At 37.2% G+C, this 26,404-nt stretch overlaps 4 protein-coding genes and 1 long non-coding RNA gene across 11 annotated transcripts; 2 read left to right on the forward strand and 3 right to left on the reverse strand.

The window, feature by feature from the left end:
* Positions 1–523: 523 nt before the first annotated feature.
* LOC104789861 (uncharacterized) lies at positions 524–1,869 on the forward strand. Its single transcript, XM_010515501.3, has one exon. The coding sequence runs from the start codon at positions 735–737 to the stop codon at positions 1,671–1,673; it is 939 nt and encodes a 312-aa protein (XP_010513803.2). The 5' UTR covers positions 524–734; the 3' UTR covers positions 1,674–1,869.
* LOC104789851 (chromatin modification-related protein EAF1 B) lies at positions 1,838–12,509 on the reverse strand. 5 transcript variants are annotated; one of them, XM_087457909.1, is made up of 22 exons: positions 12,059–12,509; positions 11,132–11,311; positions 10,969–11,023; positions 10,779–10,876; positions 9,347–10,703; positions 9,127–9,246; positions 8,715–8,912; positions 8,169–8,357; positions 7,992–8,072; positions 7,819–7,876; positions 7,228–7,745; positions 7,081–7,134; positions 6,743–6,788; positions 6,323–6,519; positions 6,191–6,244; positions 6,031–6,111; positions 5,724–5,861; positions 5,520–5,636; positions 4,840–4,940; positions 4,561–4,755; positions 4,068–4,437; positions 1,838–3,809 (listed from the first exon to the last, which is right to left on the reverse strand). In XM_087457909.1, the coding sequence occupies exons 2-22, from the start codon at positions 11,269–11,271 to the stop codon at positions 2,256–2,258; spliced, it is 5,721 nt and encodes a 1,906-aa protein (XP_087314035.1). In that variant the 5' UTR covers positions 11,272–11,311; positions 12,059–12,509; the 3' UTR covers positions 1,838–2,255. The 5 variants fall into 5 exon arrangements, with proteins under 5 accessions (XP_087314035.1, XP_087314026.1, XP_087314030.1 ...); XM_087457900.1 differs by having other exon boundaries at positions 4,068–4,446; XM_087457904.1 differs by having other exon boundaries at positions 4,068–4,446; positions 7,228–7,739; positions 12,059–12,479.
* Positions 12,510–15,574: 3,065 nt separating this feature from the next.
* On the reverse strand, positions 15,575–16,752 carry LOC104789864 (uncharacterized). Of its 2 annotated transcripts, XR_015561662.1 has the most exons (3): positions 16,633–16,752; positions 16,416–16,515; positions 15,575–15,848 (listed from the first exon to the last, which is right to left on the reverse strand). It is a non-coding gene; the product is annotated as an uncharacterized LOC104789864 (long non-coding RNA). The 2 variants fall into 2 exon arrangements; XR_768570.3 differs by lacking the exon at positions 15,575–15,848 and having other exon boundaries at positions 16,302–16,515.
* Positions 16,753–17,441: 689 nt separating this feature from the next.
* On the reverse strand, positions 17,442–20,338 carry LOC104789865 (receptor-like protein 39). Its single transcript, XM_010515504.2, has one exon. The coding sequence runs from the start codon at positions 20,228–20,230 to the stop codon at positions 17,582–17,584; it is 2,649 nt and encodes an 882-aa protein (XP_010513806.1). The 5' UTR covers positions 20,231–20,338; the 3' UTR covers positions 17,442–17,581.
* A 4,343-nt stretch (positions 20,339–24,681) lies between these two features.
* Positions 24,682–26,226, forward strand: LOC104789866 (uncharacterized). Of its 2 annotated transcripts, XM_010515506.3 has the most exons (3): positions 24,682–24,827; positions 24,979–25,116; positions 25,286–26,226. In XM_010515506.3, the coding sequence occupies exon 3, from the start codon at positions 25,325–25,327 to the stop codon at positions 26,120–26,122; it is 798 nt and encodes a 265-aa protein (XP_010513808.1). In that variant the 5' UTR covers positions 24,682–24,827; positions 24,979–25,116; positions 25,286–25,324; the 3' UTR covers positions 26,123–26,226. The 2 variants fall into 2 exon arrangements, with proteins under 2 accessions (XP_010513808.1, XP_019083534.1); XM_019227989.2 differs by lacking the exon at positions 24,682–24,827 and having other exon boundaries at positions 24,834–25,131.
* Positions 26,227–26,404: the final 178 nt, after the last annotated feature.

Here is a 26,404-nt window from a genome sequence, read left to right on the forward strand (position 1 = left end):
GGAGTTTTGGGACTCCAATAAAAGCAAAACTTCAAGGAAATGAACGTGTTGCAGAGTGCATAACTTCAAATGATGCGTAGAGATTTGAGATAATTGTGTCCACGATTCTTCACATACATAGTATGTGCAATTGGAAATTCCAAGGATAGATCATTAGGTTGTCTTTCAATAGATGAACTTCAAAGTTCTCTTCTGCTGCATGAACATAAGTTCAAGAAGAAAGAAAATGGGTGCATGTACAGAAAATTACTGGAAGTAGGGATAAAGGAACAAGAAGAGGTCAGGTCAACAAGTTCAAAGAAGAGGAGAGTAGTGGACTCAGGGTAGAGGAGGATAATGAGAAGCTGCGTGAAATGCTTATGTGAGGTTTCAGTTTCACATATATATACATTAGGAGAGATTGTGCTCAGAAGAATTTAGTCACTTGTCATAGGCATTGTCTATTGAATAAACCCGGTTAAGTTTGGTAATTTAGGTGGTTAACAATTTTTCTTGAAGCAGTAAACCAGTAAACACTAGTAAACCAATTAAAACAGTAAACCAATTGAAACTATTCGTATGTAAAATTTTGTGTATGAAAATTTCGATAAGAAAATAGATCATCGGTCCATGCGTAAGGTCTACTAAAATTTTTGTTGGGCCGAGAAGACAAAACCCAAAGATCCGACCGAACCGGAGTTAAACTTATAAAATGCCGACGCCCCAAAATTAACAAATTATTACACTAAAAAACCATGGCGACGCCTTCGCCGACCTCCTCTCCTCCCTCTGATTCAAACCCTAATTCCGCCGCAACTCCGCCGGATCAGATACAACAACAACCCTCTCCTCCACAACCCACGGATCCATCCTCTCCTCCACCATCGCATAGCACCGTCATAGCTTTAGCCGCTACAACCTCCTCCGTCGCCAGAAAAACCCAACCTGTGCTCTGGACTCACGACGAGACTCTCCTCCTAATCGAATCCTTCAAAGAGAAATGGGACGCAATTGGCCGTGGTCCTCTCAAATCAAACCACTGGGAAGAGATCGCCGTCGCCGTCTCAGCTCGCTCCGGCGTTGACCGGTCAGCTACTCAGTGTAGGCATAAGATTGAGAAGTTGCGTAAAAGATTCCGATCAGAGAGACAGAGTATGGGACCTATCTCGATTTGGCCTTTCTATAATCAGATGGAGGAAATGGATTCGAACCCTGCTCCCATCTCAGCTCGTCCTCTCACACGACTACCTCCGAATTCGAATAAGCACTTCCAAGACGATGAAGAAGAAGATCAAGAAGAAGAGGATAACTATGAAGAAGAGGAAGAAGATGAGAGACAGAGCAAATCGAGGAGTATCAACTACATACTGAGAAGACCTGGTACGGTTAATAGATTTGCTGGAGTTGGTGGAGGACTCTTGTCATGGGGACAAAGAGAGAGATCGTCCAAGAGGAAGAGGAACAAAGATGGAGGTGATGGTGGTGAGAGGCGGAGGAAAGGAGCGAGAGCTGTGGCAGCGGAGATTAGAGCGTTTGCTGAGAGAGTTATGGTAATGGAGAAGAAGAAGATGGAGTTTGCTAAAGAGACAGTGAGGCTTCGTAAAGAGATGGAGATTAGAAGGATTAATTTGATTCAGACTTCTCAAGCTCAGCTTCTTCAGTTTCTCAACTCTTCCTTTGGTTCTTCTTTCTAACTAGAAGATATTATTATTAATTAAGCCAATAATAGTTACAGAAGATGATGACGATGCTATGGTTGGGTTCTTCTCTTTTTATTTTTTTTGTTACATAGTTGTTAACGATTCTAGAAATGCACCATGTAATCTAATGTTGATGTGTAGTAGACAAAAAAATGTTATGGGAAGCAATGTGAACTTTTTTTTTTAACCATAAGAGATTAAAGAGACAGAACAATGATACATCATCAAATTAACCTAAACCTACAAGAGAAGTTAGAGGAAAAGGGGGGGGGGGGGGGGGGGGGAAACAAAAAAAAAAGTGGGTGGAGGAGTAGAGACTTTTCTGTACATAACATTATAAACTGTTTCTACTCTCTCCCAAACCAAAAGATGGGAAGAAGAAGAAGGACGGAAGAGACTACTTCTCTATGATGCAAGTGGTAATTTACATTATGATATACCTTCTCTCTCTCTGTGTTCAAAAGAGGCAAAAAGACCTGCATGAATTTTTTATCCTATCCACCATCTTCTTCCCTATTAAGCCTTTGCAGGGTCTACAGCTACTCAAGATTCTAGGTTCATCATCTGTTATGCCTCTCATTCCACTTTTGTATCAGGAGGCTTCGAAGATGATACTTCTTGTGATTCTTCTAATTGAGGCTGCTGCTGCTGCTCAGAAGCAAGGTGTTTCTGATTTTGTACACTCAGCTTCTCTGACAACTTCGGTCTCTTTTCTTCTGAAGGTAGAGACTGTTGTTTCTGTGTCACAGCCTTTAACCCGTGACTCAGCAAGCCACCAGATACATGCTTTTGAGCTAGTCCTTGGTTCGGTGTTGTTACTGGATCATTCCCAGCTGAATCTGTATTGGAACTGTTTACTACTTTAGAAGCTGTGCTTTGCACAGAGGCAGCACTAGATGGAGATTCCAAAGCAGGCACCGCAGTAGAACCAACTGCTTTTACGTTTTTCGAATCATGACTCGCTTGAGGCATACCCTTCGTCGTACCCATACTAGTAGTTTGGGTGGTATTGGTGACAGACTGCGGAACACGTGGCATACGTTCAGCTTGGGACTTCTTTGATAATTCAGAGTTCCCTAGATTATTATGATGAATAACTCGCTGAGCTGTTGATTGCACTTGATTGCGCTGCTTTTGGTGTAGCAACAAATGCTGATGGTTAGAAGGTGTAACTGACGGGCTAGAGGTGGATAAGATGTTACATGGGGTCGCAGGTGAGCTCTGGCTTTGAATGCTATTTTCTGAATGTAATTGCATCTGTTGTTGGGACGGAGACGAAGTACCAGGGAAAGCTTTTGGCAGTTGCTGTGACTGATTTGAAGACAAGGGAGGAACAAATGGTTTAGTTGGCAGATGCGTGCTAGTAGTAGTCCCTGCGTTAGACTGCTGATCTGGCTTAACTGGAACCGCTGGCTCTCCTTTTTCGGTAGCCTGATTTCCTGGGGCCATGGTGAGACCATTCAGGTGTGACTGATCAACCGTGATGTTCTGATGGATCATGTTGCCTCTACCCATCCCCTTCAATTGTTTACTCTGCTGTTGACCTTGTGTTGGCTGCCGCTGGTGTGGATGTTGTCTCGCAGACTGTTGCTGAAGTTGTCGCTGCCGTTGTTTTCCAGCTTGATTGTTCACTCCGGGAGCACCAGACTGAGGACTCCTACCTAGACCATGAAGCGGCAACTGAGATTTTTGAGGGTTCTGTTGTGCCAAAGCATTAATATTAGGAGAGGTCGACACTGGGGGTATCGATAATGGCTGGGGCGAAACGGGTGGTTGAGTCTGAGGACTGTTTTGTGGAGAAGAAGAAACAGAAGAGCCCTGAGGTTGTTGTACATGTGGCATCATAGTACCAGATGTTGGAAACTGTTGCTGTTGCTGTTGCTGCAAAAACCTCTGGTGTATTTGCCTTTGACGGATAGCAAATGCTTCCTGCTGTGCCCCAGTAGCTTGACTTGGGCTTTGGAGATGAGGATGATGCGAGTTGCCAAGCACATGTGACTGCGGTGACATCTGATGCTGCTGGGAAAGATGGCCTGGGTACGCCTGAACAGGAGTTGTCTGGTTGGTAAATCCAGAACTCAAAGCACCGAAAGCTGGGATCCCCGGACTGGTCCCTTGAGCACCCTGCATCTGAAACTCATGCATATCAGTTTTTATCGTCACTGTATAGATTGTAGTGTGGACAAACAGGTTCAAAATGACAATCGACCAGCGGTTGACAAAAATCAGAAGCGCTGAACGTCTACAAACTATAACAAGGAGCCAGATAAAATCAGTCCAGGTAATTTAAGTAAGAAATAGGTAATTACGCTAAGTTCCCACATGTGAGAAATCTTAAAACTAAGTGTCGTAATTAGCGTAGCAGCAAACAAAATCCAAATAGCTTACCCGCATCATATGCTGCACAGCTTCACGAGGCCTGAGCATGGAGTTTCCTGGAGAAGCTCCTCCTCCGGAATGAATATTTCCAGTGTTTGGAATTCCTACCATACCAGAGGAAAGCATACTACCAGTATTTGGCATTGCTGAAGAGCCCATCCCTTGAAAACCAGGCCTTGACATGGGTGTGCTTCTGTTCATTCCACTTGCACCCATAGCATTTCCACCAGGAACCATGCGATGTCCACGATCGGCTCCTGAGACAGCTCCAGGAGTTGATAAGGAAGGTTGCTGCCGGTTTCTACCGGATAACATCTGGTTAAATTGTTGTAGTCGGTGTTGTTCATCAAGTGGCAAAGACCCTCTAGGAACGTTGAATCTACCATCCCTAAACAGAAAATATATATCAAATATCAAAGGAAGTAATAACCCTTACGTTAATTGAGAAGAGAATTCACAGACGTGTGTATTCAGAAGGACAAACCATTCAGTACAGGGCTACCTGACAGAAGCACTCTGGAGGCCAGATGTGGTTGGCAAGTTGTTGCTGAGAACCACACCAGATGATCCAGGAGTGGATGGATGTGCTCCAGAAGTAGGGAGCACTGGCGTTCCCTGATTCAACATTGGAAGACCTGGATTTTCAAGTGAAAATACATCTTGACCTGAAGTTGATGCATCACAGACATCAAGGGGCCTTCATCCAGAGAGTAGCAAGATATTAGAATTTCAAAAGTTGTAATCAAGGTATTTGTAAATTTAAGAGAACAACAAAACTTACGTAAGAACACCTCCATTCAGATTATTCGGGAATACTTGAGAAAGAGCCATGACTTGTGAATTGTGAACTGGTACTATTTGTTTGGGATCCCGACCATCATTCTTGAAGATTAGATGAAACAGTCGCAAACATACAAAAACAGTAACAAGATAACAGATTTAGGGCCTTAAAAGATTCATACTTCAAACTACAATGTGACTACAGCAAATGTTGCGGCTATACTTAGAAACATGCAGACCTGTTATGTCAAATAAGAGTGATTGAGATATGCCTTTCTTAGCATAAACTCTATGCTAATTGAAAACTGAATTAAGAAAATCTATCTTCTTAAGTTCCATAGTCCGGATGTAACAAGCAAAAACATTACCAGCTCCAGTATAGCTTGAAAACTGAATTCCGTTAACAAAAGAAACCCTGAGAACACTCTCTAGTCTCTAGCACTATAAGTCTATACATTAAGAACCCTTAAGCATTCTTCCCACAAGGGACTCAAAAACTAATATTTGGACTACCTCACCCATCATATTATCTCCTTCATCCTACACAGTACATACACGAGGAACTATCCCTATTGCCAGGCAACGATTGAATTACGAGTGGAAAAAAATTGCAGAAAGACAGTATCCACTAGTTTTAGGTTACAAGCTTGGAAACAGTAACAAAGCAGTAGGTGCACTAACCTGTGTCTTTTTATAATGTAACTTCTTCCCAATCAAACAAATCTTCTCAAAATGAGACTTCAGGGTATCTTCCTCCATTGGCCCTTGCAGTCGTTGAAACAACTGTCTCGCACTTCCCTGAATATCACAAACATATCCGGGGAAAATTAAATTAGTCTAAACATAGAAGACACTTTGTTCAGTGTCTCAGAGCTAAGATATAACCTTTGGGATGCCAGGCAAAGTAGATGGATAAGACTGAGAATTCCCTGAATCTTCAGCACTATCAGCTCCATCACCAACATTCTTATCCATCAGAATCTTATGACGCTCCTTGCACTCAGTTGGATTGCGATATATACACTAGACAAACGATGGAAAATCAATCAGCCATTACCAAATACCAGTTATTCACGGACACGAATAAGAAAAAACAGAGATATTATATTCTATTGAAGTATAGCTCTACCACTCTGTTCGAAATGTACCAAAGGAAGAATCCAAAGATTTTTTCAAAACAACAGGCACTTACCTTAATTTTAAGAGTGCTGTTCATGGCATCACTAATGAGCTCCCAGTTAGGGCCCATATCATGCACCAGGACAACAAGCGCCTAAATGGTGGAATAAAATTAGATACTCATAGAGCAACTAACAGTATATCGATGCTAATGAAAACGGCGGATAAAAAACCTGATCTTCAAATAGAGACCACGGATTTCCAGAACCATGCTGGCCAGGAGAAATCTGAGAAAAACAAATGCTAGTGTAAAACAAATATTTTAGACAAAAGTGAATGGAGTCAGCAAACCTTCCACAGCATACCTTGAGGCCTTTTATTTTTCTGCCCCTATCACGACCTCCAATAAATTTGATAGATTTGTTGGGGTTGGACATATTGCTCATTTGGGAAGCCGCCGGAGATGGAATAGATCCAGTGTGAGGAATAGCAATATCAAAATTATTCTCTATCAATTGCTTGGTGGTCTTTTGCTTCTTTGCACTATGAGGACCATACATACCTTATAAAAGACAATTAAAATATCACAAAGTTATACAATCAATCATTGCTTTAGTTTTATGATTGGTGGTTAATGATAAGATGTACGCAAAAAATGCTGCTTAAAACATGATATCCCCAAGGAGTATTGTTTGATTTATATAGACAAAGTGAGGCTGAGGCTCCCACCAACCGCAAAAGAGCTACAATGAACCACAAAGTAAAAACGAATTTGCAAATAATACCATTCATATCGAAATGATTCTCTGGTCGCTTCTTCCAGTGGTCCTTCTGCAAAATAAGGACCAATTAGAATCCTTTCTAAGAAGTCAATTCTTAGTACAGGGTAAACATTTGTCAACTATTGTAACTTCAATTTCTCATTTCAAGAAATAGTCACCCCTTTAGATAAAAACGGAAACAAAAAAAACAAACATGTCAAGTATTACAATCTCAAGAGTTGGACACAAACATCAAACTAGTTGGGCAATAATATTGATTAATTTACACCGTCTAAACTCCTGGCATGCTTTCCCTAAACATTTGTTCAAATTGATTATTAGGATATTACCAATGAACTCACCTGTTCAACATGGACTGACGGATCGAGATGCCAGGTTTGGTCATATGCGGATCCCTGCAACAAATGAATTTGAAAATTACAATGCTAAATTTAATAGCAACTACTACTCTGCAAAATAGTAAGAGATATGCTGACATTGCAAACTACCTGATAAGTCTTCTTCTTCTTTTTAGGTTTTCCTGAGGTTTCAGCCATGTCATAAGGGAACTGCTTTTCAAAATTACCACTTGATTCAACCTCTGTGCCTTTTTGGACTGCCGACCCACCATGTAAACTACTTTGCTCATCCTGGAAAGAACTAGTATCCCCACTAGACGCATCTGTCTTCGAGGGCACTGATAAATTCCCAGCAGTAGCACAGCCAAAAGGACTCGCAATCCTCTGCCTGGAAGCAGTGCGCACTCGCCTCGTCGGAACTGAGCCAATATTATTATTACTGGCAGGCCTTTTTGCCATCAAGCTTGATGAGTTAGACCCATCTGTGTAGTTGACGTATGGTAAATCATCTCCAAGATCATATGACCGGGCAGAATGAGACTTCATCAGATTCTTCCTTTTTTTGTGGCTTGTATTAAATGATTTGTTCGATTCGAAAGCTTTCGGAAGATAATAGGTACTTGTTTCTCCTTCATCCTCATCGAAAGCAGTAACATTATATCCTGTATCTACAATTAGAGATAAAAGTTAGCAAATATTTAATCAGTATGCGAAGCTCAAACAACCCAGAATTGTGCATACCTCCAGCAGCATCATAAGCCGATGTATCAACCTCCTCCTGCATGCTACTTCCGGACTTCTGGGAACAGAGATATACTGTTAATAACTTCGGAGAATAGATATATATTCTCAGGAAAATATACGTCATCAAGATTACAATATGAGAGCTCCTAGCACAGAAAAATCTCACATACCTCACAACGTGTAAGATGAGACTCAATGGACTTATGGTATACCTCCATTGCACCAGATGGAACTGAATAAAAGAGGCTTGCCTGTACAATAAAACAGCTCAATAAGCAATATTGTAGAGCTATCCACAGCAATAGTATTCAAGTGAGGTTGCGGAAAAACTTTTCAGAGATTCATACTTCTGTAAGCTGATCAACCATAGATATATCCAATATCTCTGGGTCGCACATATTGTCAGGTGTTGACGGTGCAGCTGAATGATAGGGGATGGAAGAGTTGTTATACTTCAAAAATCTACTAGCATACTCCTTGACACCCGCAGCTAAACATATTCTGCCATTCACATAATTAGATTCTTGGCAAGTCTCCTGCATACAACGCGGTATTACTTAGTAGGATACCATTAAGTTATTAATATCATATGAAAAAGTGTAACAGAACCAGAGACTTCTGAAGATAATTATGAAAGACAGTGCAAGTGAATAAGAAAGATCCGGCCTCGCCATCATATGAAGGAAATATCAGAAGAAATGTGTCGTTTTACAGTCCAGTCACAAACATAATAATATGGTTCCAGGATGCCAGTGTTGTAAATGCTTTTATTAACGAGTATATATCTATATATGCATAATGCTGATTTAAAAGACAAGGAAAGAACCATATGATCACCATTGCCATCAAAGACCATTCCCACAACCAAAAATTAAGGTCTGACAGTAAAATACCTTAACAATTTCCATGCTTGTCTCCTCCAGTTCCCCAGGAACCTCCACAGAACTCCAGAATTGCAAGATAGCATTAGATAGGATTGAAGCTATTTTTTTCAGCTCTCTGTGCTGATTTCGTTCCTCAAATCTCAAGTGACAAGTCAAAGCAACACGATGGCAAATTTGTGCGGCAGCAGTCAGCTTCCAAAGGCGCTCCTAAAAGATGAAAAGATAAAGGTAATAAATTGGAATCAGAACACTCACCTATTAACATAAAAGTGGACAAGCTCATTTAAGCAGACAAATGTCTAGATGCTATTGGAAATAAACAAAACATCAATCCACAAAATGCAGCTTTCAAATTAGGTTAGACAAATTCCATGCAGATACACAGAATTTAAGTTAGAAAGCTAATTTAGCTAGACCAGACCTGCGCAAAATCATTTGCCAGCCATGCCATTTCTTCGAGGACAAAATCCCATTGAGATTTCTCACGGACTTCCACTGGTGCAGTACCACAAGATAACTCGACAATTCTTTTTCTCTTTGCCTGTTAGTGTATTATGTCATACATAAAACGATGAATAGGTATATAACTTCTTCAAAAGGTAGACAACTTAAGATCACAAAGCCAAGTTGAAAAAGAAAACCTGTATAATCCTTGCCTCCTCAAGAATGGAGTCCTCCTTCACAGTATCAAACACTACTGCATCTGAGCTCGGCTGATGTTTTGATTCTTCAATGTCAGTTCCTGAAAATAAATTATCGCCAACTGCGCAGGAACTTGTGTCTACAGATGCCTGAGGAATTTCAGAGTACAACGAGCTGCTAGGATTTTCAGGTAAAAGACTACCAGCTTTCCTGTCATTTTCGGGTACAGCCAACCCATCTTGAAGCCTTTTCTCAGTCTCAGAACCTTTCTCTTCATTTTGCATCTCAGCTGTACTTCTGTGATTTTGATTTTCAATTTTAACCAATTTCTCAGGAATGCACTCACTAATAATGGTAGTAGGTCGACCTGTCTCATCCTCAATCTTAGTTTTCGTCATTTCATCAACTGTTTGACTCAGTAACCCCTCTACTCTTACAGCCTTCTGCATAGAGATTTCATCCGAGTCAAGTTTGTCCACTTTATAAAGATCCCTTCCATTATCTACATCTACTTCTATGTTGTTAGCAAGAGAAGACTCTGACTCTAACCCTTTAGTCCCTGCAGCTCCTCTATTTGTTAAGCTTTCTTCCTCTCCCGTGGAATCTCTTAGGCCATTCAGTTGGGTAGAATTATTTTTCTGACCAGCTATTGTTACAGCTTTGGGAGAACCAATCTCTGTACCAGTCGAAACTAGTTGTGCCTTCTCCACAGCAAGGCCAGACTCTCCAACTGAAAAATATGCAGAGCTTTTTCTATATGTAATGTCGGCCTCATCTTTCAATAGACTAGTCTTAGATCCAGCAGTACTCTCTCGTACAACAGGTTCACCATCCACCTTGGTATTCAGCGAATTGCCGGGAACTATATTTTTTGGAACGATATTACCATTTGAATTTGCAAATATTGGACAAGATACGGAAGTTGTATGCCTATCCTTTTGATTCGCTGCTTCGGGAATGCAACCCTTTCCTTCCACTGATCCTCTGCGAATAGATATAGACGTTGCAAGACCACCACGATTCTGAACTAAATCCGTAGAGCTTGACCGTGATAGATCCCGATTAATCTTTGATCTGTTCCTTCGAGCATACGGGCGAAAGATGGCAGAATCTTCTGTTTCTTTGGTATTCTGGTTGGTATTTGCTTTGGAGGATCGTTCTGACTCAGAAGTTCTGTTTTGCCTATTAGGATATCTCAAATTTTTTTCTCCTTCAACTGACTTGTTTTCAGAATCAAACAGTAAGAGATTATCTGCTGTATTGGGTTCAGAATTTGTAGGAACTCCAGGTCTACCGCTACTCTCCACAGAGTCTCCATGTGGTGAGGCAGTCAGGGCAAAACTATCCTTGACTTCACTGTGGGGGTTATGGGTAAATAATGATGAGCTAAGCCATGAAATAAATGGGGAACTACAACAAATAAGAGTGTACCTGTTTACAAAATGCTCTGCTTGCTGATCTGTGAGTGATGTAGATTGGACGCTTTGTGAAGTTGCAATGCCAAACTTAAAATCCAAGGGATTACCGCCCTGAAGCAGATAGAAGAGTAAAGGCTCGTCATCATAAGTTTTTGGAAAAAAAGAAAACGAAAAAGAGAACAGGGATATATAGGTATGCATACTTTCTCCAGAAACTCCAATTCTCTCCTCCTTTCCTCACGGACATCATACTCTTGCCTGTTGAAACAAGCATCTTTGTTACACATCGGAAGTGACTAATAGCTGTAGAAATTGAAGAGCATTTAAATACATTGCAGAAGATCAAGAAGTCTCAATCAGAAATACCTTAGCTCCGCTTGAGCCTTCTCAATTGCTGTTCGGCGCGGAGATGTTTTAACACCAATACCACCTCCACTATCAATAACTCCTCCCATGGAATCAACCTCAGCATTTACTAGAAGATATCCTGAAACGTTTCCATGCATCACCACCTTGGATGTACCATAAATTCGAATTCTAACTTAACTGAAAAACAATATCAAGAAGGTTTCAGTATTACAGCATTCCGAATGACCATACTGCAGAAGTTAGAACCAGTAACATCTAAATGTCGACCTACAAATAATAATGGTCAATCTATGCGCATCTAGTAAGTTCTCATCATACAGAAAAAGCAGAGAACATACAAAAAATTCCAGAGAAAGTCATGGCAGTGTCATATGATAACAGATTATAGAGTAGCTTAGAAGAATCAAACAAAAATCATTCAAATGTCCAAAGGAACATCAAAGTGAAGATAACTCCCTAGAATCTAGTATTTGACAGAGAATCTTTATACCTAACCTAACGCCTCTCCCATTCTCGATCATTTAGAAGATCAGATGTAGAGAAGCAACATAACCCATTACAGAGCTCAGAACTACTCATTCCAGGATAACGCAAACTAAAACTCTACGAGACCCAAAAAAAATGAAGTGTTGCCTCAAAGCAGAGAGGTCCTCGAAGCTTAATCCAAACCTAAAGTTAGAAATGATCAACTTGAGCTACTTAATGTCGTACCCACGAACTCTACAATCAAGTATTACACATTTCGAAGCAAAACGAGGCAGAAACAAGAATCACAGAGACGTAATTACAGCAAACAATTCACATTCCTGATAGAAATTAGCAAAATGAGAAGCAGTGCACCCAAAACGTCAAAAAAATCACAGAACCTTCCAGCAAAGCTGGACTCTAGGGTTTGAGAAGAAGAGTGAGAAAGCTAGAGTTTACCTGGGAATTGAACGTAGAACGGGAACGAACGCAAAAAAACTAGGGCACAAAACTCGGGCAAAATCACCCAAATTCTAAAATTAGTTTCTCTCTCCTAGGGTTTCCCAAAAACACCTCTTTCCAAGCTTTTTTTTTTTTGTGTTTTCCCAAATCAGAGACGAAATCAATTTCTCAGAGAAACACGAGAGAGAGCTCCCACGACATGGAATCCGGTGAAATTGCTTTGCTTGTTGCGAGATTGATTCCTAATTCAGCAATTTTTGTATTCAATTTTGGTTTCCCTCTCGGGAGAAGAAAGGCAACAAAAAAAAAAAATTTGGCTTCTCGTTGATGTTTTTTTCGTTCTCTCTCTCTCTCTCTCTCTCCTCGACGCAGTATGCGACTCTCTCTCCCTCTCTCTCTCTCCCCGGATTCTGGGCCTGAGATTTTGACCAAATAAGGCCTTCTTTATGTTTTGTTTGCTCTTGTTGTTTCGGGCCTTTTTGTAGTATATAAGTTGCATAAACAGTTTCCATGTTATGAAACTTTACACAAATCTCAGGCTACATCGCTGGATTAGTATCAAATTTATTAACTAGTTTAGTTTGTTTTTTGTTGGAATAAAATAAAACATTTTATACTAATAAAAAGTAGCAGCTATAAGCACTTTAAAGCTTCGACCTAAGCTTTAAAACCACTAATAGTAATTAGCCACCTCACTAATTAACATTTTTAAAATTTCCAGAATTTTCTATATTAAGAATTATTTCAAACAACCTATCACGATTTCACATGTCATTCATTAACATTTTTTAAATTTCCAGAATTTTTTAGAAAAAGGAAAATTTTAAATATATGGAAATAAAAGAACTATGCACAATATCCCACATCGGCTATAAATTTTTTAGACAATGGTTCAGAACCAATATAAATAAGATTAATATGCTACCAACAACGAATGAGCATGAAAGTTTGATTTATCAGGCGTCTAAGTTTAAAAGTTTTATATTCGGTTTGATCCAGTTTTTTATTTGATCAAATTAAAACTTCAAAAAGTTTCAAAAAAATATATTATAATATTTAAAAATTTAAAATTTTAAATATTATAAATATTGAAACTTTTAAAAGTTCTTAGCTTTTAAAAAGTTTTTAAATATTATAATTTTTAAATTTTAAAAGTTTAAAATATTATAAATATTGAAATTTTTAAAAAGGTTCAAATTTTATATTTCGAAACCTCTTAAAAGTTTAAAATATTCTAAATATTGATGTAAAACATAAATTATTTTCTTTATCTACGTTTGTGCTTTTTATTTCTTATTAGCTATAAAACATATTGTTGTGATTTTATAGATGAGTTGATATTTTTTCATTAATTTTTTATCTTATTTTTTATTTTTGTGGGAAAAGAAATGATTTTGTTCTTGGGGTTTGATGGGTTAACAAGTTAACACAACTGATTTTTATATTTCAAAAAATTGTGTATCTGAAATTTAACTTTTTCCTTAATACTAATTTAATTTTTTTAAGATAATATTTTACTACCATCATCAATCATATATAGTTTTCATCAAAATATATCAAATATACCCATGCGTAGCGTGAGTTCAAAACCTAGTAATAATAAAAATTGAGTCTACAGATTTTTCGGATAATTTACGCCAACGTTTTATGCCAATATTATATTATTAACAGAGTAAAGTATTCTGATTCCATTCAGTATATATGTATTGGGTTGTCTGAGTTGTTGCTGCAAATTGGCTGAAGTTAGTGATGTTAAGATTGAGAACATTGAGAAGGTCTAAATCATATGTCTATGTTAATCTTACAATTTTAGAATATATGTCATATATGACTTGAATTTTCTCTGCTCCTTCCCCACTTCTCCAAAAATAAACTATACGAGCTTTTATGTAATTCATTAACATGCAGGTTCTTGACTGCAGTAAGAAAATTGAGCTTCTGCTAGTAGACAAAATCTGAGAACCTTAGTTCACAAGTTAGTAACTTACCTCTCGGTTTGGCATGGCTTCACGTAGGTCTGGGCATTCGTTCAATCGATTTATTCAGTTCGGTTTTTTCGGTTTTTTATATTTCGGTTATCTAAAATTTCTACCAAATTAAACCGAATAATAATTTGGCTTGGTTTGTTCGGTACTCGATTTATTCGGTTCGGTTTTAGCATTTATTATATCTTCTGAAATTAACCGATTCTTTTCCTAATTTGGTTAATTTGAACCGAATTAGACCAAAAAAAGTTAATGGGCTCAAATTTAGACCTAAAAAACTTATAACATCTCCAACTAAAAATTACAACCCAAACCCAACTACATTTAGGGTTTTCGACAAAGTGGTGAGGCGACGGCGTACGACATTCGATCTCTCCATCCGATGAAGCTTGATATCAGCTAACCGCATAGAAATCTTTCTCGACGAGTTCTTTGACCATTGATCATCATCCCCACTAGAACTGAAAAAAATAAGAAAAGCAAAATAAATAACAATGAAAATCCATAACAGAAATTATTAAAGCTAAAGAGAAACTGAGAAAGATTTTGAACAACAAAAAATGAAAAGACTTGACGAACCTGAAGCTTCAGATCTCTCTAACAAGGAACACTTCATAAGCAACATGTGAAGAAGCGATAGAGATGATCTCGACAAAAGGAAGATTATGGTTGTGGCTAGAGAATCAATTATAAACTAGGTTTTTTTTAGGCATGGGCATTCGGTTCAATCGGTTTATTCGGTTCGGTTTCTCGGTTTTTTGATTTTTCGGTTATCTAAAATTTCTACCGAATTAAACCGTATAATAATTCGGTTTGGTTTGTTTGGTACTCGGTTTATTCGGTTCGGTTTTAGCATTTATTATATCTTCCGAAATTAACCGATTCTTTTCCTAATTCGGTTAATTCGAACCGAATTAGACCAAAAAAATGTTAATGGGCTCAAATTGACCTAAAACTTATAACATGTCCAACTAAAAATTACAACCCAAACCCAACTACATTTAGGGTTTTCGACAAAGTGGTGAGGCGACGGCGTACGACATTCGATCTCTCCATCCGATGAAGCTTGATATCAGCTAACCGCATAGAAATCTTTCTCGACGATTTCTTTGACCTCAATCATCATCCCCACTAGAACTGAAAAAAATAAGAAAAGCAAAATAAATAACAATGAAAATCCATAACATAAATTATTAAAGCTAAAGAGAAACTGAGAAAGATTTTGAACAACAAAAAATGAAAAGACTTGACGAACCTGAAGCTTCAGATCTCTCAACAAGGAACACTTCATGAGCAACATGTGAAGAAGCGATAGAGATGATCTCGACAAAAGGAAGATTATGGTAGTGGCTGGAGTATCAATTATAAACTAGGGTTTTTTTTAGGCATGTACATTCGGTTCAATCAGTTTATTCGGTTTGGTTTTTTTTAGTTTTTGATTTTTCGGTTATCTAAAATTTCTACCGACTTATTCGGTTCGGTTTGTTCGGTACTCAGTTTATTCAGTTCGGTTTTAGCATTTATTATATCTTGCGAAATTAACTGATTCTTTTCCTAATTCGGTTAATTCGAACCGAATTAAACCAAAAAAAATGTTAATGGCCTCAAATTTAGACCTAAAAACTTATAACATGTCCAACTAAAAATTACAAACCCCAACTACATTTAGGGTTTTCGAAAAAGTGGTGAGGCGACGACGTACGACATTCGATCTCTCCATCCAATGAAGCTTGATATCAGCTAACCTCATAGAAATCTTTCTCGACTAGTTCTTTGACCTTCGATCATCATCCCCACTAGAACTGAAAAATATAAGAAAAGCAAAATAAATAACAATGAAAATCCACAACAGAAATCATTAAAGCTAAAGAGAAACTGAGAAAGCTTTTGAATAAAAAAAAAAATGAAAAGACTTGACGAACCTGAAGCTTCAGATCTCTCAACAAGGTACACTTCATGAGCAACATGTGAATAAGCGATAGAGATGATGTCGACAAAAGAAGATTATGGTAGTGGCTGGAGAATCAATTATAAACTAGGGTTTTTTTAGGCCTGGACATTCGGTTCAATCGGTTTTTTCGGTTTTTTTATTTTTTGGCTATCTAAAATTTCTACCAAATTAAACCGAGTAATAATTCGGTTCGGTTTGTTTTGTACTCGGTTTCTTTGGTTCGGTTTTAACATTAATTATATCTTCCAAAATTAACCGATTCTTTTCCTAATTCGGTTAATTCGAACCGAATTAGACCAAAAAATGTTAATGGGCTCAAATATATACCTTAAAAACTTATAACATGTCCAACTAAAAATTACAACTCAAACCCAACTACGTTTAGGGTTTTCGACAAAATGGTGAGGCGACGGCGTACCACATTCGATCTCTCCATCCGATGAAGCTTGATATCAGCTAACCGCATAGAAATCTTTCTCGACGAAATCTTTGACCTTCGATCATCATCCCCACTAGAACTGAATAAAATAAGAAAAACAAAATAAATAACAATGAAAATCTATAACAGAAATCATTAAATCTAAAGAGAAACTGAAAAAGATTTTGAACAAAAAAAATGAAAAGATTTGACGAACCTGAAGCTTCAGATCTCTCAGCAAGGAATACTTCATGAGCAACATGTGAAGAAGCGATAGATATGATGTCGGCAAAAGGAAGATTATGGTCGTGACTGGAGAATCAATGATAAACTAGGTTTTTTTTATATAGTTATGGCATATGATTTAGTGGGTTCAATTTTTAGCCATTTTATTGGGTTTGGTTGTGAAACAATAAAAATCAAGTTTAAGCCCATAAACACACAAATCGACAGCAACTATATATTTCACATTCATCGTCTTCTTTATAGCCTCTCATTGTTATCCATGGCCGATTTGCAGAGTTTGAGTCAGATTCTCGTTGGATGGGAGCGGAATCTGAAGGGTTAGAGTAAAACTGAGAAACCCGATCGGTTTCAGCTCGCCGAACCGAACCGAACCGAATACTGAAATCCCAAAAAAATCTCGCCGAACGGTTTGTATCTCCTCTCACAATCGGTGCCGATAACCGAATTTGTCGGTTTATTCGGTTCGGTTCTTTCGGTTTGTAGCGAATGCCCAGGCTTCACGTGTACATTGAGGGATTAGAAGGCCCATATTATATTGTTTACTAAGCTAATGGGAAAATTTGTCCGATATATGCCTTCTTTTTTCAGTTCTGTTTTCCCGATAAAGAAATGTGATTATAAGTAGTACTGAAATATGATCCTTTAAGCTTTTGTGGTTTGCTTAGATAAATAAATGTTTTCTTGTAATCTAAAATCCAACTTTGAGTTTATGTCGTTTCATCACTCCTATTCACCCTCTCCCCTGCCTCTCTGCTACTTTATGATTATGCTACAGAGAAGAATTCACATACTTACTTTATTAGAAAACAAAATATAACAAAAACATCAGATAAAGATACAACAAATTCACGTAAGGAAATGCTTCAATAAAATACCAACAACAGCTTGGCAAAATTCAAACTCAAAACCAAAAGAAAATCTTAACGGTTTCCACACTTAATCAGACAAATGAGCCACTTCGGCTTGTATGAAGCAATGAGTTGTGCTATTGCCAATCCAAGTAACATTCCGATTCCATACCCTATTGCCACGTCTTTCCAATTCAGCACTAGTTCCTCTTCTTCATCTTCTTCTTTTTCTTTAGGCTGTTGTGATGGTGGCGTGTTAGTCACGAAGCAACGTTCTTCAAGAGGTAAACCACAAAGCCTTGCATTTCCTTCGAAGGACGATTTAGGTTGCCCAGTTATTTGTGTTCCTTGTGGTATCTCACCATTGAGTTGATTGTGAGAAACGTTGATGTACGCCAAAAACGAGAGAGTCCCTAGTCCATTAGGAATAGTCCCTGAGAGTTGGTTACATGATAGGTCTAGTGACTCGATCTTCATAAGATTGGACAAAGACAGAGGAATATGGCCTGTGAAGGCGTTGTTCGATAAGTTGAGTGCTATCAGAGCCTTTAAGAGACCGATAGATTCAGGAATTTCTCCTTCAAATCTGTTTCCAGAAAAATCAATGGTGGCTGAGAAAGTAAGGACTCTCTCTTGCTCCATTGATAGACCTTTATATTGTAAATCTATTTTGTCCAAAAAGGAGACGTAATAGTACCCGTAAACATCCTTCTGATATACCATATATGGACCCTTATTTTCATTCATTGTGAGTGATGATGCTTTCCAATTCACAAAAAAATCTGGGGGCAAGCTTCCAGTGAATTTATTACTAGCTATCTCAAATATCCGCAGCTCAGGAAATCCCAGAGGACCTTTATTAAGATGAGATATTGGACCATAGAAGTTGTTTGAACGGAGGATAAGGACTTGCAGTTTCGGTAAAGCCTTAAGGAAGAAAGGAAATGTATCGTTGATTCCGTTGTGGTCCGCACTAAGAAACTGCAGAGCTGAGCAATTTAGAAGAGACCTTGGAAGCTTTCCGGTTAATCGATTGTAGCCAATGTCGAGTGAACCTAGAGGTGTATCCGCATAAAACTTGTCAGGAATAGTTCCTTCCAAACTGTTATTTCGGAGATTCAAAATCAAGAAGTTATTCACACATGTAGGAACTGGACCAGTGAAGTTGTTGTAGCTTAGAATAAGGATAACAAGCGAACTTCTGTTGCAGATTGAAAGAGGTATGTCACCTCCAAATCTATTGCTTGCCGCAGAGAAGTAGTTGATAGAGAGTGGTGGATGCGGAAGTGCTCCTTCTAATTTGTTTCCATCCAAACCTAAGGTTTTCACCGATGAATTTACCAAAACTTGTGACGAACCTTCGAAGCCAGTTAGCGAATTATTTGTGATGAAAACTGAGCTTAGACGAGGAAGGCTCCATAACCACTCTGGAATTTTCCCACTAATTCTATTGTTGGATAGGGCAATATACTCCAAATTACGAAGGGTCTTTAAGATGTTTGGGAATTCATTGATGTTGCAGTCCGTCAAACGCAACGCTTCTAGTGTCGATGGGATGTATGAATCCAAACTTAAACTAGCCTGAGATATCCAATCACCAGAAATATCAAGGAGCAACAAAGATTTGAGAGAGGATAAGAGACCTAAGTCAATTGGATAGCTTGTTTTTAAGAAGGAAAGGTCTAGTACTTTGAGGTTAACAAGCTTTGAAATAGGCTCTAAGATTTTTCCTTCAAAATGGTTTTTACCTAGGTACAAATTCTCTAGCCTTGACAAAGAAGAGAAGTTCGAAACTTCAATAGAACCGCTAAGATTGTTTACACTTAAATCAAGACATGATAAGAAAGGCATCGTGAAGAGAGAAGGAGGGATGATTCCAGAGAAGTGATTATCATAAAGTCTTAGAATAGACAGTTTGGTTAGGTTTTGTACAAGAGGGAGACTACCAGTGAGGTCGTTCGAGAGAAGGTGCAACTCGGTTAACTGGGTTAGGTTACTAATTGTGGGAGGAACTTGACCAAAGAAGCTATTAGAGGTAATATCCAAGAACTCTAGTTTGTTGAGATTACCAAATTCATAAGGCAATGAAGATGAGGTGAAGTTGTTGGAAGCGAGAACGAGGTAAGTGAGGTGGTGCAATTCAAAAAGGCTACTGTTGGGATTTAGAGTTCCAGAAAAGTGGTTATAAGAAACATCTAACGTTGTGAGCTTGTGTAGTTTCCGCATAAATGAGAAACTACCAGTGAGCTCATTATCGGAAATACCTAAGACGGAAAGCATGCTTAGGTTACTAAATGAGGAAGGAACTTGGCCGAAGAAGCAATTATAGGAAAGAAGCAAAACCTCTAATTTGTTGAGCATTCCAAAGTTGGAAGGGATTGAAGAGGCTGTGAAGTTGTTGTGAGAGAGATCAAGGTAACGGAGCTGATGAAACTGGAACAGTCTACTGTTAGATTTCAGAGTTCCACTGAGACAGGCCCTTAGTCGTAGCTTCGATATCGCGCCTGTGGAGTTATCGCACCATACCCCATTCAAGGATTCATTATGATTGCAAGCTCGAGTATCAAACTCGTTCTTGAACTGCGTAAAGGCATGAATCTGGTGGGGACCACAAGCAACAAGACCAACAAGAGGGTAATTAAAAGCTAGGAAGCTTGAAGGGAAGACACATGAGAGTAAGAGGAGCAAGAGAAAATTCAAATGCGTAAGCAATTGAGACATGATGAAAGCTTTTTAAGAAAGAAAGGATTTTGATATAAGAAATGTGAGAAAGAGATGGGTATAAATAAAGATGGGGTGTAGTTTTGCATAGTGGAACACAACTTGACTTGGAAGAAGTTAGAGCTAACTGAAGTCGTCTTTGTTGTATTCGGAAGTGGCTCATAGCCACTCAAGTCATGAAGTGAAATCCACGTTAGATATATAACTTTCTTAACGTATAATTTGGATTGGAACCACATCAGTTTCTAGTTTCTCACATATATGTTCAAAATCATATTAATTAATTTGGCCCAAGGACAAACACATTGGATACGTTTAGAGACATTTCGTAGCCCTACGTGCTCTTACAAAGAAGAATTGGCGTTGGTGACGTCGAGTATCAAATTCCGTAGCCCTCACGTTTGATTTGTTTGTCGAGTATCAACTTTCGAAGTTGGTGACAAGGCAAGGTGATTTCGAAGTTTGTCGGATCTTCCTTGCTTTAGATCTTATTAGTGACTCTTCTTCATTCTCACGTCGTGTACGTGAGGAAAGGAGAGAGAGAGCATGAGAGTTTTGGTTTGGTGATTTGAGACTACTGGAGGCTGGAGCTTTCGTGGTGTTTTGAGACTAAAACTCAATATTTTATGTATAAAGGCTACTAATCAGCCCACAAAAGCTATTACGCCAATTCAACTCTGTTTTAGTTAAAAAAAGTTAACGTCGTTTCAGTTAAGAAAAGTCACACATCAACTCTGTTTTATGCGCAAATAAAAAAGTTGTTTAGTTGAGGTAGAAAAATGAACTAACTCTTTGTTAATATATAAAAACGCACTGTACGTTTTGTTGAGCATGAAATACGTCATTTTCTCAATCATCAACAAGGTATTGTTCTCTAAACATTCTATGAGTAGTTGAGATCACGATCACCCTTTTATATATGTTTCTGGTAAAAAAAACAGAGGATATACCATTTGCAGGTTTCACCGCATTTACCTATTCACACAAATTAGATTCCATAACGAGATACTGGAACGAAAGCTACTAATGCATGTTCTCTTCTCAATTTTCATGAGGTATATAATTCATTTGTTGTCTCAGAAGCTTAGTATCATCGAGTCTTTATCGTATGAAAAAATATTATTTGAGATTCATGAATTTGAATAAAAGTCTATGCTAATGATGTGATATGTTATATTTAATTTTATCCCTAAATAAGTCCATTTACTCCATACTTGGATTGTAATTGTATGTGCAGGTTGGCATAAGAAATGGCGTTTTGTAGATATGTTTGCAATCAAGAATTGTTTCTAAACCAGTAAAATACAAGTGAAGTTTAGCAAATCTGTTGGTGCGGGATTTAACACCCCCGACATACCGATCTAAACCAGAAAGATAAATTGATTACTTAACCGGGAATCCGGTTAAGGATCTTAACTGATGATCTACATGAAGGCATGTTCGGACAAAGAGGCTCAGCCCATCAATGAGAAGCCGACTTCCTAATTCGCCCGGCGGCCGACTTGAGGAAGAGATGAGAACTTTCCATATCTCATTCTGGACGATAAGGAAAGTTAATATATTTTGTGATCGATGAAATTGTATAAAAGGGGAGAGACTTCTCCATTGCAAAGCATCCAGTAAATAATACAAAAAAACCCTAATTCTCTACTTTTACTTGTTCTTGAGCAGAAATCCTAACTTCTTCCTCAAGAGATCTTTATTCCCTTTTGCTTACTAGTTTTAATCCGAGTTCTTTGAGAGATTACTTTATTGAATTTGTTTCCCCCTTCAAACAAATTCATTGTGTGAAACCTAGTTTCTACAAAATCCTCGTCATCTAATTTATCTTGGTTGATTTTAACTTTTCATTCCAAGTTTTTTTTTTTTTTTTTTTTTTTTTTTTTTTTTTTTTTTGTAAATACCGGTTTATTTATATTTTGATCAGTCAAGTTTACAATAGTGTCAGGAGACACTTTAGAGCTTGGATAGGAAATAGTAAACAGAAATTTCCAACAGAATTTCCAATAGTAAGCAGAAATTTATCTTGGTTGATTTTAAGTTTTCATTCCAAGTTTTTCTCTAAGTTGTTTGTCATATGTGGACTTCTAAGTTAAATTAGTGAAATTCTCAAGTTCCCAAAAACAAAACTATAACACTAATTTGCATAGTATTGTTTCGTTACCTATGTATTGACCGAGCTAATGGACCGGGCATCGAACAGATGGATCGAACTTTTTTGAGTGGTCAAATGATTGTTAATAAGCAATCTTCATCATGGGACGAGTTTAGAAGGAGGGCGAAGTCCATCTCCAACAGAGTCATTTAGTTGTAAGCTAACAAATGATCCTATATGTTAAATACTTCACATTAAAATTACCCATTAAAAAGTACATCACTGAAAATAACTCTTTAGACTATTTCAGTCTTTCTCTAAATTATAATAGTGTACTAGATTATTTTAATTTTTTTTTGTTAATGTACTATTTTAATACTAATTTTGCTAATATACTCTTTTGTTAATTTTAGTGATTTATTATATAATATGTGTTGTGGTATACCGCACAACAATTTTTGTTTAATACAATCTTAATTAAATCAGTTTGATTCGACATATTTTATATTGGTGTTGTTAAAATAGTGTATGAAGATTTAACCTGTAGTGAAATATCATATTATTGATAGTTTATTTTTTAGCATTATCAATTAAATCCTATAATATCATATAATTCGTCATGTAATATAACTCGTTTTTGTTATTTTGAAAATTTAATATGTTTAAATATTCATAATCTTAAACTTATTATTAAGTTTAGATATATCAGTTATAAATTATAAACTTCTTAAAATTTTATAATTTACTATACACGGTAAATTTACTATATATGTATGTTGAATACACACTTTTTATATTAATTGAGTAATATATGTTTGTTTAAAAAAATTCAAATCACAATATATGCAGGAAAAGTACACATTTTTATTAACTTTATATATTATATGATGATTCACTATATTTAAAATTTAAAATCAAAAGAGATGATAGGAGAATAATTTTTTTAATCTGGAATAAATTTTCTAAATATTTATATTAGTTATAGAATAGTATATATGTATATTTAAAATATTTTAATTGTGTTTGGTTATAAGGGTAATAGAGAGTTACTTTTGTTTGGATATGAATATAGCATTAAATGGCATTTAATGGTAAATATTTTTTTTAACATATTTTTGAGCAAGAAGTGATGCAAAAATACTAGTATAGATGTTTGGATATGAATATAGCATTAAATGACATTCAATGGTAAATATTTCTATAAACATATTTTTAAGCAAAAAGTGTTGCAAAAATACTAATATAGATTAAAGACTTTTAAATTTAAATTTATGACCTTGAATCTCAAATTCCCCTTGGCAAAAAAGTCATTTTCTCATAATTGTGGCAATCAAACCCTAAATCACGGTACTACTAGTATGTTATGGGTATGAATCATTTTACCCAACAAGATGGTCTTACATGTGTTGGGCCCTTAAATGTTTTCAACAAATGATGCAGTGCACCCGGTTATTATTTCTTCAAATAAAAAATTCCTTTTTTTTAATGTGAATTTATTGGGGGATAAACTTTAGGTTAACTAATTAGCGTTACAAATATAATTGGGGAACACATGAAGCATATGCATTTCTTTAGTGGATTAGTTAGGGCCTTAGGGGTCCTAAGTTAGGACTCCTAACAAAAGTATTAAACTTAACGCAAGTCTTTGGTGGTCATTATTGTTTGGTGACTATTTTTTCTATTCAACTTTAAGACATTTTAAAAATGCACAGTCAAAAACGGACCAGTCTTATAGCCCAATTCAACTTGAGACCATATGAGAGTTTCTTTCTTGTCGGGTATTAACTCGTGTAGCAAACTGTTTACAAACTACATATATAACACAATAACTGAAGTTACTCCTTAACTTATGTTACTTCGTGATGTGGAGTCCAAAACTATAGAGTAGTTGGTGGAAAAAAGACAAGAAACAAATGCACTTGTCATGTGCTAAACAATTTGCCGTTTCCTAAAAGAAACTTGCAGACAAAACAACCCACAAAACAATGAAACAAACGACTCCGTCATTTAGTTGTAAAGCCAAAGCCGTAACAATGATCTCACACCGTCACACGTACACTTTATAGACAGAGAGAATATGTTTGTATTATTATTGTTGTTATACTGTATTATCAAATGGAACGATACAACTTATATATAAATACAAACCATAATCAAAAGACATAATTAAAGAGATTACATAGAATAATATAATTAATGTATACTAAAGTAATATATGGGATTTGAGTAATCATAGGTGATATGATGATAATCTTTCCTTATACACTTATGCTTTCGCAGTACCACACACAAAAGTCAACAGAATCGATCAATAAAAACGCATAAATGCATAGGGTAAATAAGTAAACTTTACCAACTAATTTCTGTAAATAACGCTCACCCGTTACCACCAATCGTGGTCCTCTTCTGCTCGTACACACCTTTTTTTTATATACTAATTATAATCTCTTCCTTTTCACATAAAAGAGAAAGCTAGAAGAAAGTGTTCAAAGAGCTCATTATGTAAAATAATTCTATTTTTATTTTGTATTTCTCTGAGAAATATTATCATTGTTATCTGACATTGATCTTTTTTTTTATATATATAAAGAAGAAATCAGAATTCTCTGTCTCTGTTTCTTTAATGAATAAAAGTATATTCTATTCATTACAGATCTGCTCTTGGATTTCGGATTCTTCTTCTGCAAACTTGAAGCCCGAAGCTTTTTTTTTTATCTTGTCCACAGAAGAATCTGGCATTGTAACTTTGAAGCTGCCTTGCTGAAATAGTATACGATTCTGGATTACAAAGGTCGGTTTTTATCTGGTAAAGAAAATAAAATTTGGGTTTCTTGGAGAACTGAAACTGATTTGTCCTAGAAATCTGAGTTTAGGAAGCTGAGATACTAAGTTTAGTATCTTCGATTGATCTGTGTTTTATATATAACAAAAGTGTAGCTTTTTAATTTCTTGTTTTGCAGTTCACATTCTTGTATTGTGATTTTTGAATTGGTGAAAAGATGATTCAAATGGACGGTGGAGATAGGCTAAGAGTGACGTTATTAGATCGTATGTCAACAACAACGGTGGACACTAACCAGAGCTCGTTAACGGGTTTAACTCTAGAAGCTATTCTAATGTCTGACAAAAACGTAACCTCGCCGTCTCCGCCGCAGATTCTCCCGCCGACACCACTACCGCTGCCGCCCTCGAGGAGTAATCACTCGAACCGGACGCTTCTTGATGTAATGCAGAGAGAACACCGACACGACCGACACAGTCGAGACAAAACCGCTTGGAAAAGTCTTCGTGAAAAGCTCCGTCTTAAACGTAACGCTACTACTGTTTGGATCTCGGCTAATCCTATCCCGAATTCGGATACGTCTATTCCGGTTAGGGATAACGAAAACCGCCAGCTCGGGTTTCTCCTGTCCAGCACTGGGAACGTAACAACGGAGGAAGCTTCGTCGGCGGAGGAGGGAAGGGTTCGGTTAGGAGCTGTGTTGGCGGAGGAGAGAGCGTTATCGGCGAGAGAAGAGGAAACGTTTGTGGAGCCGGCGAGGATGTCTTTGATGGAGTTGTTAGAGGAGAATGAAGAGCAGATGAGTTTTGTAAGTGTCGAAGGAGAAGCAGAGGAGACGGTGACGGTGACGGCGGCGGAGAGAAGTTGTTGTGTGTGTATGGTGAGAAGTAAAGGAGCTGCGTTTATTCCGTGTGGTCATACGTTTTGTAGGTTGTGTTCGAGAGAGCTTTGGGTTCAAAGAGGGAACTGTCCTCTCTGTAATACCACAATTTTAGAAGTTCTTGATCTTTTTTAGACTATTCTGTCAATTTTATTACCTTAATTTATCATAATCAAGGTCGTTTCCTTTGTTGTTTGTAATGTGTTGTCATTGAATATTCGAGAGAAATTATGTGGTTAGTGCTTGTAAGATTCAAATGGAAAACTTAACCAAACCCATCTTATCTTACATGTAAAATATGTAATCAAATTAAAATGAAGAAGTTAAGCAATAAGCATAGAGTAGAGATAACAAAAATAAAAAGTTGTTAGTTGTACCATAAATTCTTAATTTAATTTGGTGGTGTCTCTGATATGT

This window comes from Camelina sativa, chromosome 1 (assembly GCF_030686135.1).
Source record: "Camelina sativa cultivar CO46 ecotype springtype chromosome 1, ASM3068613v1".
NCBI classification, from domain to species: domain Eukaryota; kingdom Viridiplantae; phylum Streptophyta; class Magnoliopsida; order Brassicales; family Brassicaceae; genus Camelina; species Camelina sativa.